The sequence below is a fragment of the Hyposmocoma kahamanoa genome, unplaced genomic scaffold (genome assembly GCF_003589595.1).
Source record: "Hyposmocoma kahamanoa isolate Upper Pololo Valley unplaced genomic scaffold, ASM358959v1 204, whole genome shotgun sequence".
In the NCBI taxonomy this organism is placed as follows: Eukaryota; Metazoa; Arthropoda; class Insecta; order Lepidoptera; family Cosmopterigidae; genus Hyposmocoma; species Hyposmocoma kahamanoa.
The window spans coordinates 1417723-1440392 of record NW_020653728.1 but is presented as its reverse complement, the minus strand read 5'-3'; the positions used below and the strand labels follow the sequence as shown (position 1 = coordinate 1440392).

At 35.5% G+C, this 22670-nt stretch overlaps 1 protein-coding gene across 1 annotated transcript in view; it reads left to right on the top strand.

The window, feature by feature from the left end:
- LOC113227248 (nucleolar and coiled-body phosphoprotein 1-like) overlaps positions 1-22670 on the top strand; it is a 35515-nt gene that overhangs the window by 2968 nt on the left and 9877 nt on the right. Inside the window, exons 3-13 of the mRNA XM_026460143.1 lie at positions 796-977; positions 9976-10090; positions 10548-10673; positions 12290-12460; positions 13012-13112; positions 13183-13240; positions 14789-14840; positions 16763-17219; positions 18415-18511; positions 20752-20863; positions 22444-22532. Of these exons, the coding sequence (XP_026315928.1) occupies positions 796-977; positions 9976-10090; positions 10548-10673; positions 12290-12460; positions 13012-13112; positions 13183-13240; positions 14789-14840; positions 16763-17219; positions 18415-18511; positions 20752-20863; positions 22444-22532 (1560 nt within the window). The remainder of the gene's footprint in view (positions 1-795; positions 978-9975; positions 10091-10547; positions 10674-12289; positions 12461-13011; positions 13113-13182; positions 13241-14788; positions 14841-16762; positions 17220-18414; positions 18512-20751; positions 20864-22443; positions 22533-22670) is intronic.

The following is a 22670-nucleotide window of genomic DNA, read 5'->3' as shown; positions in this document are numbered from 1 at the left end:
GATCATTAGTTTGTTTTGAAAAAGCTTTTGCGTTTTTTATTTAAATCAATAAAATTAAAGATATTCATAATAATCACCACAACAGAATGAAAACAGAAATAAAATAGAAGAGAATGGTGATCTGTAGTGATGACTAAAACACGCGTTAAACTAACATCTAGCAGTGATTTAAATTTTAACAATGTGTCTGCTGCCAATCCCAAAACAAAGGATAGGCGCGATTTTATGGTACAACTTTTTCTAAAAAATTTAAACATTTTTGTAGTAAGATTGTAAGTTTTTCTGTGAGCTCAAACAGATACTGCTTTAATAACTTTTTTTTGTAATATCAAGTGACGGGACAAACAAGTCGTGCTCCTAATGGTAAGCTGCACGCCTGCCCATAACAGTTGCAGTGCCACTCAGAGCTTTAAATCGCAAAGATCTAAAGGACACTGCCCCTGTGTCCATCATAAAGTCAACAAGTCCCATGTGCCTATAATTTCTCCAGCCTTACCCTTCAAAACCGAAACACAGTAATGCTGCCATTACTGCTTGGGGTCAGAAATAGATAAGGTGGCAGTACCCTGGATGAACTCTTTCTCACGAAACTCGACTGCTACTAAAACATAGACATACTTATACATACATAATAAACTTACATGATGTATATATTATAATAGTATATAATATAATATGTACCCACAGCACCATTATACAGAGCCTTGATTTTGGCAATAATTGTCAAACAAAGATATTTTTCTTTCCTAAACCTTTATTTTCGATGATATTTCTAAATCAGATGTACATTTACAGGAGAAACCCGAAAAACCCCAGAAAACAAAGACAATGAAGTTGTCAGCACATCAGAGAACCAACCACGAAGGGTGTCCAATAAACGTAGCAAGGACGAGGTAGAGGGGATGTCCAGCCCTGAGGTGGACAAGCGGCAGAAGAGAAACGCTTCAGTAAAAGCACAAAGCAATATTAGCAAACAGGTATGCTTCAACTTTCTCATTCATTAGGGTTGTTTATGTCAAGTGGTCATACTGGCATGGCATACTAACATATATTTCGTTTCAATCCATTTTGAACAAAAAGTAAACAAACAAGTCACTGACCCGACCATAGACGGTTTAGTGGTGGCCAATTGTAACGCTAACTACAAATCAATTAATTAATTGAATGAATCGATTTGTTCAATTGAGTCATACTAGCAGTTTTCCTTACATAACCTATATAAGCATATTTAAAATTTCAATTTAAATCCTCCTTCAAATCCTTACACTTAAATACTCGTTTGATTGCAATTGAAATGTTCGATGTAATAATCGATTACTAAACTTTAATTGATCGAACCAAATTTTTTTTTTCGAACAGCACTATGCAACCATAGGCAAGTCATAGAAGTATAGATAAATAATAACCTCACTTACCATTTTTCAAATAAGATTTTACGATGCTATTCAAATTAATATTGCTGGAAAAAGTGATGATATATCAAGTCGAAATCTTCGAAATATACGTGAAAGTATCACTTATTCGATTTATTGAGTGATTCCTTTAGAATTTTAACCAAACAGGTTTGTTTACTTTTGTTCAAAATCGATTGGAACAGACTTTAGTTAATACCATAGTGTATTAACTCAAAGTGTATTTTTTCAGAATGGATAAAAATGAGTTATTAGTCACTTCTCGTGAAAGAATACTAAAATTTATGTGAAGTTTGAAGTTAAAGACATCTATACAATTTCTTCCGATATAATTATTTAAAAATAAAAGGGAAAATATAATTCCCTGTTTTTGAGTAAGGATTGTTTTGTCCAGAATTAGCTCACAAAAAGTTGGTCTAGTAGATATCTTTAAACGGTTTGTCACAATATTGTAACGACGGTTTTATTGACATGTAGAGATTTCAATTTTACGTTCAGTAAGAGTATAATCTTGAATTTCACATATTTTGAGTTGCAACAAACAACAACGTTAAGAATGAGGATCAACCACAAAAAATATAATTGATATTTAAATATTATAACGCACGAGTTTTATATTAATGAGCATTTTACTTTTTAAGTTATTTCAGTCCGTTAAGAAATAGCGAAGTTATTGCAATTATATTTCGGTTTCATCGAAACGCAGGTGCCTGCCCGTTTCATACGGTGACGTTGCTTGTCGCCATCGCGTGAACAAAGTTAAAGAAGACATGTTATTAAGATCACTTTAACCCTTATACTCTTTTGACATCTGTCATACTTTACACCCGTAAGCTCGCACGCTGTCATGGCAACGATAGTAAATATTTGCCGACATTTACAAAAGTTGCGATAATTCAAAAACTATCAAACGGTTTTACTTGAAATAAAAAAAAAAGTATTCTGCGATAATGTTGTATTTTTGTGGTAAGTAATTCAAAGGGATTTATCACCTCATACCATTATAATTACTCGACAAACATACACACAAGGAAAAATAGTAGGTGTTGGTTGTAAATAAATCATTTTTGAAAATATTAGGCAACTTCGATCAAATAAGTTATACAATTTGTAATGTTGAATGTATAGCTAAAAATCCTACATAAGTAGTTTTATTTCTTTCAATAAAGATAACAGAGCTAAATGCCTTAGAACTGAGCGGCCATTTTCTGACTGTCGGATAGCGAATGTAAATTTGTATTATCAAGTAATTGTTGATCTTCAACCAAATTGGAAAATAAATTAGTTTCATTTGAAGAAAATATACTTATTTCATTGAAACATACATTGAATTATAGAAATATTCAACAGATAATAACAAGCAACGCTTTATGAGATAGGGATACCCCATTTGCATCTCGTTTTTCTTTTGTCTTATACTCTTACTAGAAAGATTTTTCAGGTGAAATAAAACAACGTATATTGTAACAGAATAACTGTATTTTTCTCTGTTACACTCATTTTAGACGTCATTCAAACAAAATATAAAAGAAAATCATAATCAAAACCGTCACTTATTTGTATGAAAAAGTTGAGTGAAATAGTGATGTACCGATGCCGATTGAGGTATCGATAAATCACGTACAAATGATGAACCATGCTACTAAATACTAAAAGTGAAAAAAAGAGACGAATGGGTACATAAAAGGTCTTACGATACAATATCGAAGTTTTTTTTGACAACTTATTATAAAATAATGAACTCCTGCACCACCAACACCAAACCAGATGCAATATATCATAATCATAATCATATAAACAAATTATTTCTTTTTTATCACGAGTGGTAAGGTCATATAATGTTATCACTCTCGTACATAAACTGTCTTACGATAATATATCGATAAATCGATATATTATCGGTATATTATGGTCGATGCGTTATGGGCAGTATAATGATTATCGAAAAAACTCTGCTACTAGCCCATGAAACTAACTCGTCGGCTTGCTCCTCTTCCTCGTCGGTATCGCTGTCTCTGTAAAGAAAAGAAAGATACTATAGAATAAGAACATCTGTATACAAATATTGTGATAGTTTTGTACCTAATTAGAGCATAATAATACTTACACAACGTCTGATATGGGTTCTGGCCTCGCCATAGGAGCCAGAGTTCCGTCGCTCTGCACCACGAAAATATTACTTCCAGATAATAGCTGCAATGAAACAAAATTGTTATTACTAGCACAATATTTCAAAAATATCGTAACTACGACCTACATTTACATTAAAAAAAATATGCAATTTACAATGTGAGACGCATGTATATTTTTTATCCTACCCTATACAACATTATCGCCTACACCTCTTGTTATGGTTAACTCAACCACTTATGCTCATAACGAAATTCTTTGAAATCAGTTTTGTTAACGTAAGTGGCATAAATCATAGCAAAAGTAAATGTGACCCTTCTTTGTTTCACTACAAAGTGGCCCCACTTTGTAGTGAAACAAACAACACTCCAAAAAAAAAAAGGGTCGCGTCTGGCAGAGCAGGTAGCAAGGCAGGACAGAGTCACTCTTTGTTTTTCTGAAGTACTTTGCTAAAGAATTTGCACTAACTAAACAACTCTGATTCCCACTGGACAGTCTATTGGCACATTAAGATAAGCTTTGAAGTAACTGAGCATTTCATGACGGGAACACGGGCGGCCACACTGGATAGGAATGTGAATGAATGTTTATAATTTGGGCTGCGGATGCGGAGGTCCCGCGCTTGATTCCCGGCCGGGTCAACGTAGAAAGACTAACTTTTCCATATTGTCTTGGGTCTGGGTGTCAGTGGTAACTTCGTTGTTTCCGATTTCCATAACACAACTTATTTTAGCTACTTACTTTGGGATCAGAGCAACGTATGTGATATTGTCTAATATTTATTTATGCATATAAACATTACCTACGAACATATGTTTGAGTATAATATTATCTGTTACTCACGTTCAGTTGGTCGATTTGCGCTGCTAGGTCGCCCTCCTGTTCAATTTCCTCCTCAACGATCTCTTCATCTGACTCAGACTCCTCATCGTTGAGGATATCAATGAAATCATTGGGCACGCTTTCGTTTCCGGGGTTCCACATCTAAAAAACATATTATCAGTACTGTATAAATTAAATACATACACAAAATCGTACCTTCCTCGGGTAGGCAGAGACCACAATTTACTACTATATAAATTATGTACAATAAACATTTTTACAATTATTTACTATAAAGTAACGGTACGGAATATTTTATCCATATTGTAGCGGCACTTATTATTTTTTAACAATTATACCTACCTTGTTAGATACTTGGTTATCGAATCTTAGAACAAAAAAGGAAAAATGAAAGTAACAATATTTTACACTTTTCGTTCACAAATTGTCTTATCGATGTCACCTATATCGACATGGAAGCACTATTGCGAATATGGCGTATAAAAATGGCGGTCATATTTTCGCAACATGTCAAATAAAAGCAGAAATTTACGAAATTTATTCGCTTTCGATCAGAAATATAGGCAGAATCCTATAAAAGGATGTTGCACTTGTATTATTATTACATATTATATACAACCAAATGTTTCTTTTAGTCAAATAACACATTATAAAGTATTTGAAACACAGAAAAAGTCGTACCGATAACTTTGAAAGTGAAAATACTTACGTATTACTGCACTCACAATTCATGTTATGATAGCATTACTTACGTAAAAGTCCAATGCATATTTTCTATTAGCAATCGGAAAAAAATTCACTCACTTTTCACTTGAAAACACTTATTTGATAAACTCATACAACGCGCGCGAGCACTTCGTTCGCCGGGAATTTTCAAACTGATATAACTCGATACCACAAACAAAAGGTCACGAGTATTATACACCAAATGAAAGAGCACACCATCAGCTTTGTTTTCACGTACAAACCATCAATACTTACAAGGATTTGGCTACACCAAAAAAATCTTTTCAAATTGGTAGTGTATGCGTATGAATTCATACGCATGCTGAGCCTACGGTAGTAGAGCATTGTGCGTATGAAAACATACGCATGCTGAGTTTAAGGGTTAATTCAGTTAATTCATCGTTTGTTTGTTTTTTTTTTGTGTGTTGCAAGGATAAAAAGTTTCAATGTTGTATTTTTTCCAAATTCACATTTACTTATAATTTTTATTTTATACATGGCAACTCATGTGCTATGTTGAAAGGATTGTGCTTTGCTTATTTTTTGTTTATTTCTGTTCCTTGTTAGTCTGATGTCATAATTAAGAATGCTGAGTTTCCCTGTTACAGAGATATATACATTAACATAGATATTAAATTTTATATTGTATTGTATATGTTCTGTTGGGATACCAAATAAATAAAACTAAAACAAAAATAAATAAAACCAAAATCTCTCCGCTCACTTATGTTTTAAAATCAGAAACAATTTTAGTATTAAAATCCTATTGAATTCTTATGGAGTTGGGGTAATTTCAAAACCTAATCGGATAGTTGCAGTTCAGTATTGCAGTTTTTTTTTTTTTAATAAATCGAATTATTCTAGAACCGATGTTCGAGGAGTCCTAGTGTATTTTAGACACACCTTACTACTTAACTATGCTTGCGTACTATTACGAAAATATATTTGTACACAATATTACAAGCTTTTCGTTTAACTTAACCCGGACTTGCTGAAAATCAGCACCACGAAACAGTTTAAAAAAAGCTTTTTATGGCTAAAGCTGAGCAAGTCCCAATTGTACCAGGCGCGACACGCATGACGGTGAATTAGGTACTGCATTATCAATTGTTTTAATTCAGTTATCGTAGTTTTTTTTTTATATATAAAAAATATGTGCACATTTGACCTCCAACTCACCTGATGGAAAGTGACGATGAGGTCGACGATGGAGCATGCACACCTAAATTAAATAATGCCTATTTTTTAATAATTAAATAGACATCTCAAGATTGTTTACATTTATTTAAGTACCTAAACAGATGGACTATAGGCATTTTACCTGTCTTGTGTCGATATGTCATTGTACCCTTGCCTACCTCCGGCGCTTCGTCTACTGCTATAAGTTTCCTTGAAAAAAAATCATTGGGCTTTAAGACCTAACCCCTTCACTCTATTACAGAATTGTGAATAACATAATAGTAATATTTCTAACGTATGTACTCAGTTGCTTGGGTTGCCATAATGCTGTTCATATGCTCTATTGGACCTAAAACTCAAACTTACCACTCTTATATAACACAATATATAAAATTACTATGTATTGAACAAAATTATTTATTTCCATACAGAAAAAAGAACCTCTGAAGTCATTGAGTGACAGTGAAGTTGAATTCGTATCTTCAACAATTGTGGTAAATTACAAATCAGTACTTTTAACTGTTTGTATTTATTCTGTAAAGCATAATCAGCCACTAGTGTATCAAATGTTCAACGTAAATAGTTCAGAATTACTACCCATGTGTAAGTAAACTTTAGTAATAATATGTATATACTATACATGTCATTAGTCGGTACACAGTTGTTCACGTGTAGTATACGTTACATGTATATGAAATACTAATTTTTAAGTCGACGCTTTCTCAAAAACAGTCGGCTTTCTGGTACAAAATGATTTTATATAACGAACATTATATGTGGAATTACGTCAAACATGTTTATTGCTCCATCTTATTTATTGCATATTGCATTTTATTTATTATATTCATTGACTTACAATTTTATGGACGTCGGGTCGCGCTAAAAAGTGTCCGAACTTATAGGGCGTTAAAATCGTATACAAAGCGTCATTCACGCTTTAGTCTTCGTTTGTTCGACTGACAGCGAAGCAAGCAAAATTAGACAGTACTGCGATGACATTACAATTTAAATTCAACGTTTTAGCTTTTTCATATTCCTTTACATATTCCTTTACATATGTCACTACGTTTAAATAGGTTGACTTGGGACATTTTTTTCGTGGTTTTTGTATTAGACCCGTCGTCCATTTATTTGTAAGTCAATGATTATATTATATTTTTCTGTATCTAACCTCCAATTGAAGAGAATGTGGGTTATATTTTTCTGTATCTAATGGAGCAATAAACATGTTTGACGCAATTCCACTTATGCCATTCTTCCATGAAGAGTGCGATTTATTAATTGAATATCATGATTTTTATATATTTCTTGATAAAAGTAGCTCGAAAGGTATCTGGCTGAGTAATGCATAAGTTACTCAGAGATGGGCAGACAGTTAAAAAAACCGTTAAACCCAAAACAAAGATTGTAACAGACACGTAAAAAAATTTGTGAGATTTGTTGACTTGTGGAAGACACTGGTTCAGATCCATGAGTTTGTCTTTGCATTCGGTCTTTAAATCAATAATAATAGTTAGAGATTTTAATTATTTAATTTTTTTAATATAAGAAAAAACAAACACAAAGATAGGACCTACGATGGAACGAGCTCGCCCAGAAGATGCCTATTTAGTCGCACCTTTAAGATACTCGAGTTGTATGTCCTCGGAAACACTGTGGCAGGCAGGGAATTCCTGGGCAGTGCGCGTAATAAAAGATGATGAAAAGCGCTTAGTAAACCTGAAGGTAATATCGACCAAGTAATGATGATATCCCGCCGTACGTCTGGATGTCCGATGGTAAAAAGGGGCGGGAGGGATGAGCTGATGGAGCTCATGGGCACACTCACCGAAATATACATAAGAATGGTCATCAAAGTTACTAGATGAGATCAGAATTATTGCTAATTGTCTATACTCTTATAATATTGTATACTATAACATTATAGAAAATAGTAGGTAATTTAGATATAATGACATCTTGCACACCTGTAAAAAAGAACCAATATACAAAATCTATAAGAGAGCACAATTGTTTTGAGTAATTTTAATCATGTATTTGTATTATTTATATATTATTTTAATTATGTATTTTGTCTTAAATACACAAGATACATATTTAACGATCTCTGTGGCCCAATCGATACAGAAGTCGCGGGTTCGATTCCCGGTGGGACCAATTTGAGAAATGAACTCTTCTAAATTCTTCGGGTTTGGGTGTTCTGGGTAGTTCCCCAGAGTGTTCTGCTGCTCTGGTATTCGTGGTACAAGAAATTGTCTAGTTAGAGATTCTTATTATTATTACATTAATTTATTTATTCTTTTATAATATTGTTGTTTATAGATGTGTTCTTGTTGTTTAAATATTCATGCAGGGTATAGAAACTATCTATGACAGTTGCAACCCGGTGTTCAAAATACTAAACATATTGCCTTTGCCATGCATGTACATTAGGGATATCTGCGTATTTGTCAACTCTCATCCTCAATATTTTAAAACACGTGGTGAAGTCATTCAAAGGCCCACTAGAACAAAAATACCACCAGTTTGGGATCCAATATTTCCGCTGATGAAAAATCCCAAACAGACATAAGACTGCAGTACTACTTAATTTGTTTTGATTTATTCAAATTTTCATTATTAATTAATAATAAATTTAACTTAATAAAAATTCATATTGTTAAAATAAAATAATTTGTAAAACATAATGTGGTGTAAACTGGAATGTTTCTTTGTGAAATTAAAAAGAAGGTATTTAATTAATAACTTTTGTAACTATAGTGAAAAGATATGGTTTGCATTAATATTAGACCTAACGGTCAACCTCAGTCAACCATGACCAAGGGGCCTGCCAAGGGCCCGAAACGTTGGTTTGTTTGTAAAAACAAATATAAATATATTTAAATCCGGAGAAATAGTTTCATTTCCTGTGTGTAATAGATAGAAATTATGAATCATTTATACCAACCTCGTTGCTATAAATTAATTTATAAGAATAACTGCTTCAAGATGTGTATAATTATTGTGTAATAAAGAATACTTAGAATTTACAAATTCATTACATTATCGAGTTCATGGGTTTTCGCGATTGTTACACATAGGAAATGAAACTATTTTTCCGGATTTAAATCGCGTATATTTGTTTTTTCAAACCAACCGACGTTTCGGGCCCTTTACAGGTCCCATGGTCACGGTTGACTGAGATGGTACAGTCTTCAACCAGTTATGTCTAATATTAATGCAAACCACCCTATTTTTTCCACTATAGTTGCAATAGTTATTAATTAAATACCTTATTTTTAATTTTACAAAGAAAAACATTCCAATTTACGCTACATTAAGTTTTACAAATTATTTTATTGAATGAATTTTTATTAAGTTCAATTTATTATTAATTATTAATATAAATTAGAATAAACTAAAACATATTAATTAGTCAGTCAACCGTGACCATGGGACCTGTAAAGGGCCCGAAACGTCGGTTTGTTTGAAAAAACAAGTATACGCGATTTAAATCCGGAAATATAGGTTCATTTCCTATTCATTACATTAATTTGAAAGTATAGAGACTGAACATTAAATCCCATTAACATTTGCACATTTGCTTGCAGGTTGAATACAATGTACCTTATTTTACTTAAGACCTATGTAATTTCTGTATTCTGGCTAATAAACGTATTCTATTTTTTTTTTTCTGTTTTTATAGGTGAACGTGAATTTAGTGCAAAAACTACGTCGCGAAGAGGTTTCTGAGAAATCCCGCGGACGGCGGCGAAAAGATGACGACAAAGAGAATTCTGAACCAATTCCTGCTATACAGAGTACGTTGTTCATTATTTACATTTACATGGTGACTTTTTTAAACATTTTTCCCATGTTTATGACTACATGAAACATAGCCTTTGTTGCCCGTGGTACTACCAACTGAGCTACTAGTAGTTACACGGGCAAAAATAATCTCCCGTGGTACTACCACTAGTAATACGGGCAATAATACTTTCCCGGGCAGAAAGGATGGACTAGATGGACGGATGACCTGGTAAGGGCGGCGGGTGACCTATGGTTGCACGTCGCGTCCGTAAGTCTGATCTTGAAATCTTTGCGGGAGGCCTATGTTCAGCAGTAGACATCTTCCGGTTGATATGATGTTGATGATGACGAAATCTAATAACAACGAAGGCTGTTATCGTAGAATAAAAAAACATTTTTGGAAATTTTGCATTTTGGTATCAAGAGCCGTTCGTAAAGAAGCAGTGGGCGAAATATTCTCCATTCCAGTTAAACAAGAGAAGATTTCCATCCTCGAGCCTATGGAGTCGGAGTGTCTCCCCACGGACGTGCCCGTGAAGCAGGAGCCCGCGGCCGACCAGGCGGTGATGCCGCCGCCGGTCGCGCCCGTGCCGAGTGAGTTTCTTCATGTTATTGTATTTGCTTTGCTTCTTGTTTCTTCACGCATTTGGTAAAGGAATGGGACACATTACCGGTGTTTCCCGGGTATTACAACCTGGGGATATTTGAGGTGTAGCCGGGGGTTTTGAGTAATCAAATGAAAGGCGCAGTCCACATCATTTATTGTAAATAAAATAGGATGGGTGGAGAACAGGAAGAGAAAGAAAAGTAAATGCATCGAGTATATAACCAGAAATAGAGACGAAATGTCATTTAATTTGTTTGACAACTATTCTGCAAAATCATTACGGTGGCAACTGCCCTCCGATTGGCCAGTCAAGGTGTCGTCAATTGTTTCACTTCAAGTAGACCAGCTTAACTTGAGCTTTGCTATAATGGACGATAACTGAAAAAAATACATATTTAATATTGAATTACCGATTAAATGTGGTTCAGTTTATTTTGTAATTAGATGTTTTGCTGTTATTCCCACACCACCGAATGGAACCCCCCATTGTTAGAGATATTAACTTTATTACAATAAATACAGAATATTTTTGGAATGTGCGGAGACGTACACACAGGTCAGTTGTTGGCGCTGTACTATTTCAACTTTCTAATTTGTGATTTCAGCGCAAACGAGAGCTGATATTTAAAAGTGATATAAGGCCCATTTGCCTGATGTGTTGCCAGGGATGGACGGCGCTTATTTCGTGTCTATTTCTGGTTATATACTCGATGTTTGCATCATACAAATGCCAATACATTAAATGGATTAAAAATGGAATGGAATGTAAACTAAACGATGTCAACCAATCAACAGGTCCCAAAATTTCAAAATAGAGGGCCAGGAACCAGAGAAAAGGGTGATAAAAAGGATTAACAATTACACAGAACATAATTTCTGGTTTTACTTTAATGTACATGCTTCCACATCCTATAATCCCCTTTTTACGCCTCTCATAAGCACACAATTAAGAATATATTTGTGTACATTTTATATCACTTGTAATAAGGAATTATTAACCTTTAAGCATTAGCTAGATTTAAACACGTTCGAAAATGTTACAAGCGGGGTGCCCGGGGGGTGAGTGGGGTCGCACTACTCCATTTACTACACTACTTCTAGGACCAACTTAAGTATCACTCTGCTATCGCTAGGTTGTCAAGAATCTTTAATGCGCTTGATCAAACAAATAGATTTTCAAGAGAGATTCGACGATTCGCTCCATGTTTTTAAATCTAAAATACGAAGGAATCCATCTGGGCGTAACTCATAATGTTTATTTTTCTTTACTTAATGGTAATTAGGGTAATTTTCTTTTTGTTTTCTTTGCATTTTGTGACACCCACAGGTATTGCATTTGGAATTAAATGTATTTTTAAGTCTTCATTATTCCCTAGATTTATTGTATATACCACTGTCCTTAAATAAATTCGCCCGTGCACCATCCTCATCACACCACACACTCTATTAACACGACCGAGTCACTTACACACACACAAACATATACAAGCGCAGCCAGACTAACGCCGACGAATTTAGTAATGTACATGAAAACATGTTTTGTATGATTTATTGTGTAAATAAATTTTCGAAAATGTATTGTCATTTGTCGTCCGTCACTCAGAGACTCGCAAGGCCGCGCCCCCGAAGGCGTCGTCGGAAAGTAGCGAGGAGGAGACGGGGTCTTCGCGGCGCCGCACCGCCCGCCGGAAGCCCGCCGACGTCGACGCCGACGCCATGCCGCCGCCCAAGCCGGGTACGCGTCTCCTTGGGCAATCACCACACGTATCGGAAGGTAATCGCATTCAACCAGTCAGAAAATAACTTTCTGTCCATGTAATAAGAGCGAAACAAAACATAAAACTTTTTCTGAAACAGCTTAATGCGATTCCATTTCGATAAGTGTGGTGATAGCCCAAGGACCTACTCTTATTCACTATCCTGAGTGTCCTGACTGGTGCTGAGGAATAAAATTTCGGTTCAACCTCCTTGACGTCCACGGCGACGTAATGGAGTCGTCGTTACTTGAAAATGTACCACGTATTTCGACTCATCCGTAGAACAAAGATCTATGTGCAAGATTACTTTATCTCAGGTCAGTTCGTTCGTTCTTCTTCGCTGTGGATGTCAGTTCGACCGTTGTTCGATTTATATTTTCGAAACGAAATAAGATATATAAATTCTCAAAACGCCTTTACATAGGCCTTAGTTTGAATATATTCTCTTTTCGCTATATAATTACATAGGACTCTGTTCTTCGGATGAGTCGATTTGTCTCTTTGAATTCAGCCGCTGTGATTTTGTGAAAGTACTTGTGACGTTAACACGAGGGACTATGGCCCGCAGTGGCGAGTGCGCGGTCCACCCGCGCGAGCTCGCGCGCCAAGCTGGCCGACGAGAAGGCCGACGACGAGGCGCCGCGGACCAGGAAGACCCGGGCCCGGAAGGTACGCTACGAACTACAATGACCAATAAACTAGTCTAAAAAAAAATTTTAAATGCCTATTTTTATTGCAGAAAGTATCGGAATCTTCCAGTGTCGAAAATGAGAAACCTCCAGAAGAAAGTGCCTTAGGTACGTTTGTTATTCCATACTTATACAACATCTTTGAATTTATTATTCATTTATTCATGTGAAACCAACAACTTCAATACATTTAATAACTACCCATATAACTATAACCGCGTTTAAATTACTGACTGATTTATTAAATATATATGTGCACGCTAATTTGTGACTTTGCTAATTAATTTTAAAATAAAATATACTTTACAGTGTCCGAATTTACAAATGACAAAACCGTGACTTTATCGTCTAATTTTCAACATTTGTATATTAACTTTGACGTTATTCAAATTGTTATTTTGACATTTAGTTACATTTTACAATAATTATCATTAAAAATGGCCGGACACAGTGAAACGTACTTACTATGTTACATGTAACTTCTATACAGCCTGTGTTTTCACAAATTAATGAATTATATACTATATAAAAGAGCCTAAATGAAACATGAACACTAAATTAGAACAGTCAAGAAACAAACGACTTTCAGCATTTATTTATTAGCTAATATAATTTAAAATAAACATAAGTAAAATTTACATCACATGTACCCTGTTAGGGTGTAGTTAAAAACTTAATAATCTCAGTACAGAGTACTAAAAAAACCGACCTCAAAAGTACGTGGAATTACATATAATTACAAAGTTTTATTGAAATCGGTTACCGGAAAGTGCGCAAACCCGGATTCATCCCCTAGTTCGCCACTATACGGGACTTGACACAGGAGATTAAAAAAATCGGTTCTCACTACTCAAAGTATCTTGAGAGAGAAAAACGCCTTGAATTGGACAATAGCAAATCAACCATTAAAATAATTGCTCCTTATAATAAAATTTAGGCGCTATTTATAAAAATTAATCTTCATGCGCAAACAGCCACCCTTAGAGGTGGAGCCACTATGGAGGTTCTTTCCAACAATGAAAATCTGTTCACAAATACAGGAGTTATCGCATAACATACATACAAAAAAAAACATAGTCCAATGAGAGCCTCCTCCTTTTTTGAAGTCGGTTAAAAATAGGAAATAATCGAAGTAATAAACAAAACTAGAAATATAAATTGAAAATTACGCAACAAAACTATTCAATTGTTTTATTTGTTTCTTAATAATATCTTAAAATAAATCAAATTGTTCTATTGTTTACAGACTTCAAAAAAAGAGGAGTTTTCAATTCGAATGTATTTTTTGTATGTATGTTACGCGATAGCTCCGGCTTTTGAACCGATTTTGAAGATTCTTTTTTTTTTGTTTGAGAAAAGGTACCTCGGTATTGGTCCTGCTTAAAGGGTGGCAAACTAGGGAATCTGGTTTCGCGCATCCTTCGCTAACCGATTTCAATAAAACTTGGCAAATAGATGTCATTCCACGAATATTTCAGGCCGATTTTTTTAATAAAAAAAGTTACAATTATGTAATAGCGCTTTTGTGAGGGACCTTAATTTGTTAGAGAAGACTTCATCTTTCTGAAGTGTTACATGGCATGTGATCTTATTGTATATTACTATTGAAGTATAATTTATAATAATATTGTAAGTAATATATTATCGTTTCCACAGCCTCTCCTGTTGAGAAAAGGCCAAAACGGACTAAGAGAGGACAAAAGGCTGCGTAAGTCTAATATTTCCCTTTCTCTCCAAACTAAGGGTCGTATTCCAGAACTCTACTCAATGCTCAAGTCAGGATTTGAGCAGACTTGAGTATGGTTTAAAGCACTGGAAATACGACCCTAATGGCAAGGACTTGAGTATGATTTCTAGTGCTTTTAATCATACTCAAGTCCTGACTTGAGCATTGAGTAGAGTTCTAGAATACGACTCTTACTGTCGTAACTAAGTATAAGTAATTTTTTTACTATAACGTATTTTCGATTCATCTTGAGTTCTACCTCATGTTAAATTCGTCGTATGTAGGACTTTTATACTAAGGCCAATCATTTATGTAGCTTTTGACATATACATGCCTCCGAAGTTCCGTAATTATTGACATACAACCATAGACAAAAAATTGCAATACTTCCTGGTCTCTTTTATTTTTTAATTTTATTGAAGCGACATGCTCTTTAGCTCTGATATTTATGTAGTCAACAGATTATGTAACGAAGGTTGTTCATGTTGATAAATTTTGATACCTGTCTAATAAATTTTAATGAAATGAAATAAATTATAAATAATTATAGTAAATTCTTATTGTTTATTATAATGAATCGTCGGATTCTCCTCCATATGAACGGGAATCATCACTTGAATCCTCATTAACATTAATTATTAATTCTTGAGTACCGGAACATCACGATCCCAATCAGACAATATGTTATTTTTTGAACTCGCTCACGTTTAAAACTTCTTCATAAATGAAATCGATTCGATCGATTGTTATAAAAAATCGAATCAGAAACGCATTAGGACATCACTAATTGTTTAGAATTCGAGCTGTCAAAAGTTAAATAAATGATTTCTGGAACTCTCGTTGGCAATCTTCCCGCCAAACTGTAGGTAAACATTCTGGTAAAATCCGCCCTGAACTTCCCACTAAACCTTGGTTCTTCACTAGGAAATCGATTCCGAAAAATATCACCTCTAATTATTCGCCTTCGCGTAGCTCACATATCGACCCCTCCTGCGTAAAGTATCGTATGTCGAAATTGCCAAGTTTACAGGGAAGCGTTTTAAAGTTCTCCGTTTTATTCGGCAAAGCTGGTTACTCAAATAGAGTGATCATCTAATACATCATCTAACCGATATCTAGGATTTTATAATACTCTATGTGAGTAGCGAGCTTTGTCGAATAAAACTGAGAAATGCTAAAGTTACGTGTTGTGCTTATTTCAGTGAATTCAGAATATTTAAAAGGCTCCTCTGGAAACTTGGCAATTTCGACATGCGATACTGTTCGAGTATAATCCCTGTGCGAGTGCTGTCTGGCAGAGGGTACCCTCGAACACCTGTTTTTTGACTGTAAGCGTGTCGTCACCCCTATGTATGACGTCCTCCCCTCTAAAATCCCCCGTCCCGTCAATATCAACTTCCTCTTAACGTTAATCCACTCTTCCTTTGTCATTTCCTATATCCTGTGTAAGTTTATTAAAAAAAAAATTGTTTTTGTAATAATCTGTGTATCTACTGTGTTGTTGTAGATTCTCTTCTTAGTTAATTTTTTCGGTATTTACCGGTCAATCTTTGAGTTAAAAACGCGTGCTTTCCTCAATTTGGCATTGGCGGGTTTACCTATGGTATCGATGGGGTTCTAACATTATAAAGTAGAAGCCATATTTTTACAAATCTACCGCACATAGTTATTTTTACTGAACATTGGCGAAATCATCGTTTATTTCGATGGAGAGCCGGGTGAAATATTTGTATGACCTACATTTATTTCTCTCGTAAGTTTGGGTGTAATTTGTGGTTGTCTATGTGTGTGTCCATGGCACCCGCGACACAGGGTTTCCCTAGTCCGGGGCTATGTTGAGTGTGTGCGTTATTATTATTATTATTATTCGAAAGTATCCAATTAACTTAATGGAATAATTTCAGTGAAAAAGAACAGCAAAAACCCGATGAATCGCAATCGAAACCTATTGAAACCATATCGTTAAAAGAAGAACGAATAACACAAACTGGGCCGTCTTCGCCCATTCTTCCTGTTAAAGAAAAATCCAAAACAAACCTCAAAAAGAGCGACGAAGAAAAACTTGGCGAGAATAAGCAGAATGAGAGCAAAGTGCAAACAGAAGAATCAAACAGCAAACCGCAAAAAGAATCCAAAATTCCAAAACAGAACTCTAATGACAAAAAGAAAAACAAATCCAAAAAAGAGATTGCAGAACAACAAAAAGAATTAGTGGTCAGTAATGATATTGCAATTGACGAAACGAAGATGATAGTTAATGATAAAATGAATGTAACGGTGACGATTAACAACGAAATGGACAGAACCATGGTGTTGCCTATTGGAGTCTACAACCACGCTCCGGTTACGCCTACCAACATCGTAAGTGTTTTTAAAACAGATCGCTATTAGTTTAACATTATAAGCTTAGAATAATAACGCATAGAAACCTAGTCCGCACACGCTAAGTGAGGCAAATTTAAGCGCGCCAAAAGGGTCTACACGAGCGGGCGGGCCGTCAGTACTCAAGGTCAACTTGCACCGCGAACAGATCAAGAATTTTAGCTAAAAATGACGAAATGTGCGGTAAATGAGTGTAAAAATACGTCAGACAAACATAAAATAGATACTAACATCACATTCCACAAGGAAGTAACGCGTTTCAACTTGTATGTTTATATAAATATTCACTAAAACCGAAAATTAACCTACTACTAAAACTAGCCTACATGAATTTGGTTTTTGCCTCACTTGTGACAGTTCGTTTGATATGAAACTATCATTCTATGCGTTATTATTCTAAGATGATAAGTAGCAGTAGAGCACCTTGTGAACCCAGTAACGTCAGCATTACTGTGTTCCGGTTTTGTGGGGTAAGGGTGCTGGTGAAATTACAGGCACATGAGTCTTGTCAACTTATGTCTCAGGGTGACGGGCGCAGTGGCAGTGCCCCTCAGATCTTTGCGATTTAAAGCTCTGAGTGGCACTGCAACTGTTATGGACAGGCGTGTAGCTTACCATCAGGCGCACGACTTGTTCGTCCCGACGCTTGATATTATATAAAAAAAAAGAAAAGATATTGTCAATAAACAAACGTATGTACACAAAATACATATTTCGGAGCTATGGTTTAATGAATGACACACGCACGCACTGTCACACTCATACTTTTGCTTGTAATCTTTTATCGTGTAGAATGTTTGGCATTATAATGTTTGTAACTAAATCCGGAGGAAGACGTAGCGCCTGTAATACAGTTTTATTTAAAATTAGTACGGACGCTAAAATTCAACCTTATAATAATATGTTCCATGTGTAATAATGTCACCTAATTTTAAGATAGCATGCAATTATGTTGAGTCAATAAAGATTATTAATGATATATATAAACTATACTACAAATGTATTTTTTTTTCGTTGTAATTTTTTGTATTAATGTAAAAAATCGTATTTTCAATTATTTTTTGTTATGGTGGGCGTCGAAATATTTTTATCAAAAACTTTGGGAACTTATGGTCTAAAAGAACCTTTATTCTTTGACGTCTATCGGTCTGACACTTCTATTTTGAATTTGCAGTGCAACAACGAAACTGTGGTAATAGAAACGTGCCGAGAGACAATAGTACTGGAGAAGCACACACAAGTCAACGATGCTACGGTCGTTATTGACAAAGGTAAGATGGAGCAACAGTCATTTATTATGGGGATGTTATACATAAAAATAATATCCAAATATAAAATAATTACAAACTTTAGTATCATTTAAAATAATATTGTAGAAAAAAAAATTATGTGGGTTACACACCACTTTTTTTTTTTTAATATATAATAGACACACGCTTGGCCACAATCTCACCTGATGTTAAGCGACGACATAAAACGACTTTTGCGCTGACATCCTCAATTGTATTAAACTGCCTCCGTGGCCGAACAGTTAACCCTACTGGACTGCCACGCAGAGGTCCTATGTTCGATTCCCAGCTCGGGAGAAATATTTGTATGGCCTACATTTATGTGTGGATATAATTTGTGGTTGTCTATATGTGCGTCCATGGTACCCGCGATACAGGGTTTATCTACTACGGGGCTATGAATGTATGCCTTATTATTAATGACTTATAAGATCAAGTGGTGGGACGAATAAGTCGTACGCCTGATAGTAAGCGACACGCCTGTCCATAATATTTGCAGCTTTAATCGTAAAGACACTGGGGCACTGCCACTGCGCCCGTCACCTTGAGACGTAAGTTAATAAGTCCCATGTGACTGAAATTTCACCAGCACCCTTACCCTTCAAAACCGGAACACAGTAATGCTGACCTGCTTGGCGGCAGAAATAGATAAGGTGGCAGTACTTCCCTGGACGAACTCTTTCACAAGGACTCTACTGCTACTAAAGATTTTCTAGATTACCATGTGTCGTATGATTTAATAATGTAAAAGAAAGTAATTACAAAGTTTGATTCTGAAAGTAAGTAATAATATTGTTTTGAATTACATTACTTTACTTTCATTAATACCGTTTTTCTAAATGAACACTCGAATGGCCACTCCACTGGTGTTGCCATTTTTCTCTTATCCATTCTACTCCACTCAAATCATTCTACAAAAAGGGTATTTCAAAATTTTGTACCAGCAGTAGAGCTCAAGGAAATAAAAGTACGAGTAACAATAATGTAAGGAACATTTTTAGAAATAATTTATTTAAACTTTTCTCCAATGAAGCTGTAAATTTAATTTAAACAACGCAACTTTGTTCTATATGAAAATTGACTCTATTTACGTAATGTAACTGGGTATCTATTTGATTATAGAGGAATCCACAGCGCTTGCGTACCCCACTGGGAGATGGGCGTGGCAGTATGTATATATGCAGTTAAAATTTGATACGCGACCATTTGTTGTTTTAAATTTTCAACTGTTATTGACATCCTTAGGGGTCCGTCGGTGGGTGCTAGATTCGATGCGTAGAAAATCGGAAGTCAAAAAAAAGCGGTCATATACGCAGGATATTTAAAGGTGCACACCGTCCGCACAAACGTAAGCGCAGTTGTAGGAATTTCACCTAATTGATTTTCGTCTGGTTGTTCTGGGCGTACTGTAGCGAATTCCATTGCTCTTCTCAGTACAGGAAATTCCTTAGTTTGAGTCCCGCTAATTAGTGGTGGTTGTTTAGTGAGAGGTAAAGAACCATAAGTACCAAATAGTGTTTTTTTATCTACTGAGAGTTTTAAAGTGAATGAGGCTATTAATTAGGCATTTTTAACTCAATCTTAAGGTCAAATAAAATATGTTAAATAAAAAACAAACGACGATAAGACTTAACATCTTTTACCATTGCGTGATTTTTAACCGACTTCAAAAAAAGGAGGAGTTTCTCAATTCGACTGTACGTTTTTTCTTTTTTTTTGTTACGCGATAACTCCGGTATTTGTGAACCGATTTTCATGATTTTTTGTTGGAAAGAGGGTACCTCCTTAGTGGTCCATAGAGGGTACCTCCATTTAATTTTGAAGAAAATCATCCACCTCTAAAGGCTGTTCACGCATGAAGATTCATTTTTATAAATAGCGCCTAAATTTTATAATAAGGAGCAATTATTTTAATGGTTGATTTTGCTATTCTCCAATTCAAGGCGTTTTTTTCTCATAATATACTGTGAGTCAAGTCCCGTATAGTGGCGAACTAGGGGATGAATCCGGGTTTGCGCATCTTCTGGTAACTGATTCCAATAAAACTTTGTAATTACATGTAAGTTCACGTACCTTTGAGGTCGGTTTTTTAAGTACTCGGTACTGAGATTATTAGAATTCTAAATGCGCAATGTTATGATGACATAGGGTTATTTATCACATCTCACCTGTATTGTTATTGTCGATTTGAAGTTTTTTGTAACATGCCTTATCTGTCGCAGAGCCAACAACAAATGTGACGGACGACAACAGTTCAATCCTGACAGAAGATAACAGTGCCATCGATGAAGAACCCCAGACGCCGCCGAAGCCTATTCCTACAGCATTACCCACGTGAGTTTCAAGAAATCATAATTTTACAACATCAAAAGTAACTAAAATGCATTAATAGGTTACATTGCTGGAACATGACTTGCTTGAATTTTTTTTTATGAGTGATGAAATTGATTTACTATTGCACAGTATTTTTTTTTATGACATAATGACACCCCTTTTCTTTTTTTTTTCTTTTTTTGACGGGGGGGAAATCTTTATGGATACCCCTGAGCCCAGGGAGACTCAGGGGTTATGTGGGGACTCTCCCTCCACACTGGAAGGCCTACCCCACTAAAACCCCCCCCGGGTTTCCCTCTCGCCGGTTGAGTCGGCGCCGTGGGATCAGTGAACATTCACCACGACGCCGCCCGGCATAATGACACCCCTGCCTATGCCTACACTGTCTAGCCTGGCGTTGTATACATGTATCAGAACTCAACTTTGTTTATTACGTAATAAATATCAATTTCAATAATAAAATATTTCACTTAAATATGGTTCATATGAACATATCGTATCCTCATAGTAATTTTTGGGTTATTGACAAAAAAAAAAAAATTACACACAAAATGAAACTGATAGTGTTTTTCATATTAAATAAAATTTGGCATAAGGCGATTGACATCTGTGATGAGGTCGTTGTGAAAGAGTTTCTTCTGCCACCTTACCTATTTCTGCCGCTAAGCAGTAATGTTAGCATTACTGCGTTCCGGTTTTGAAGGGTAAGGACGCTGGTGAAATTAAAGGCACGTGGGACTTGTCAACTTATCGACCCCTCCTACGTAAAGTATCGTATGTCGAAATTGGCAAGTTTACAGGGAAGCGTTTTAAAGTTCTCAATTCACTGCAATGAGCATAACACGTGACTTTAGCATTTCTCAGTTTTATTCGGCAAAGCCTGTTACTCGCATAGAGTATTGTTAAATCCTAGATATCGGTTAGATGATCTACTAGATGATCACTCTATGTCAGTAATGAGGTTTTGCCAAACAAAACGGAGAACTTTAAAACGCTCCCCTGTAAACTTGGCAATTTCGACATACGATACTTTACGTAGGAGGGGTCGTTATGTCTTACGACAGACGGACGCAGTGGCAGTGCCCCTCAGATCTTTGTGATTTAAAGCTCTGAGTGGCACTGCAATTATTATGGAAAAGCGTGTAGCTTACCATCACACGACTCCCCATCACTTGATATGTAAAAAAATAAGGTATTCATCATGACAGTATTGTCGTGCCATTTTAAAATAATTGTATCATTGCAGATCGTATAATAAATAAATAATAAATAACGCACACACTCAACATAGCCCCGCACTATTGAAACCCCGTGTCGCGGGTGCCATGGACACATAGACAACCACAAATTACACCCAAACTCACGAGAGAAATAATTGTAGGCCATACAACTATTTCTCCCGGCCCGGGAATCGAACCTGGTACCTCTGCGTGGTAACCGTTCGGCCACGGAGGCAGTTCAATCTCGTATCTCGATTATGAGAGTATGATTATGAAACCTACCCTAAATAAATAAATAAAATTTTAAAAAGTAGTACATTTATCAATCTGCCAATGTTATAAAACATATTTTTGCTACAGATCGGCAGTGAAGGAAAAGGTGCAGCAGTTCGAAGAACTGGCTTCCAGAACTACGAGGACCAAAACGCGTGCCATGGCCAAGCTAGTATGTCACTTTTAACAATTACTAATAATATCGTCCTCATTTTATAGTTATTTTAAATTTCTTATCAAGGGTGTTCATTTGGGTGCATTACTTTAAGGGTCGTATTCTAGAACTCTACTCAATGCTCAAGTCAGGATTGCAC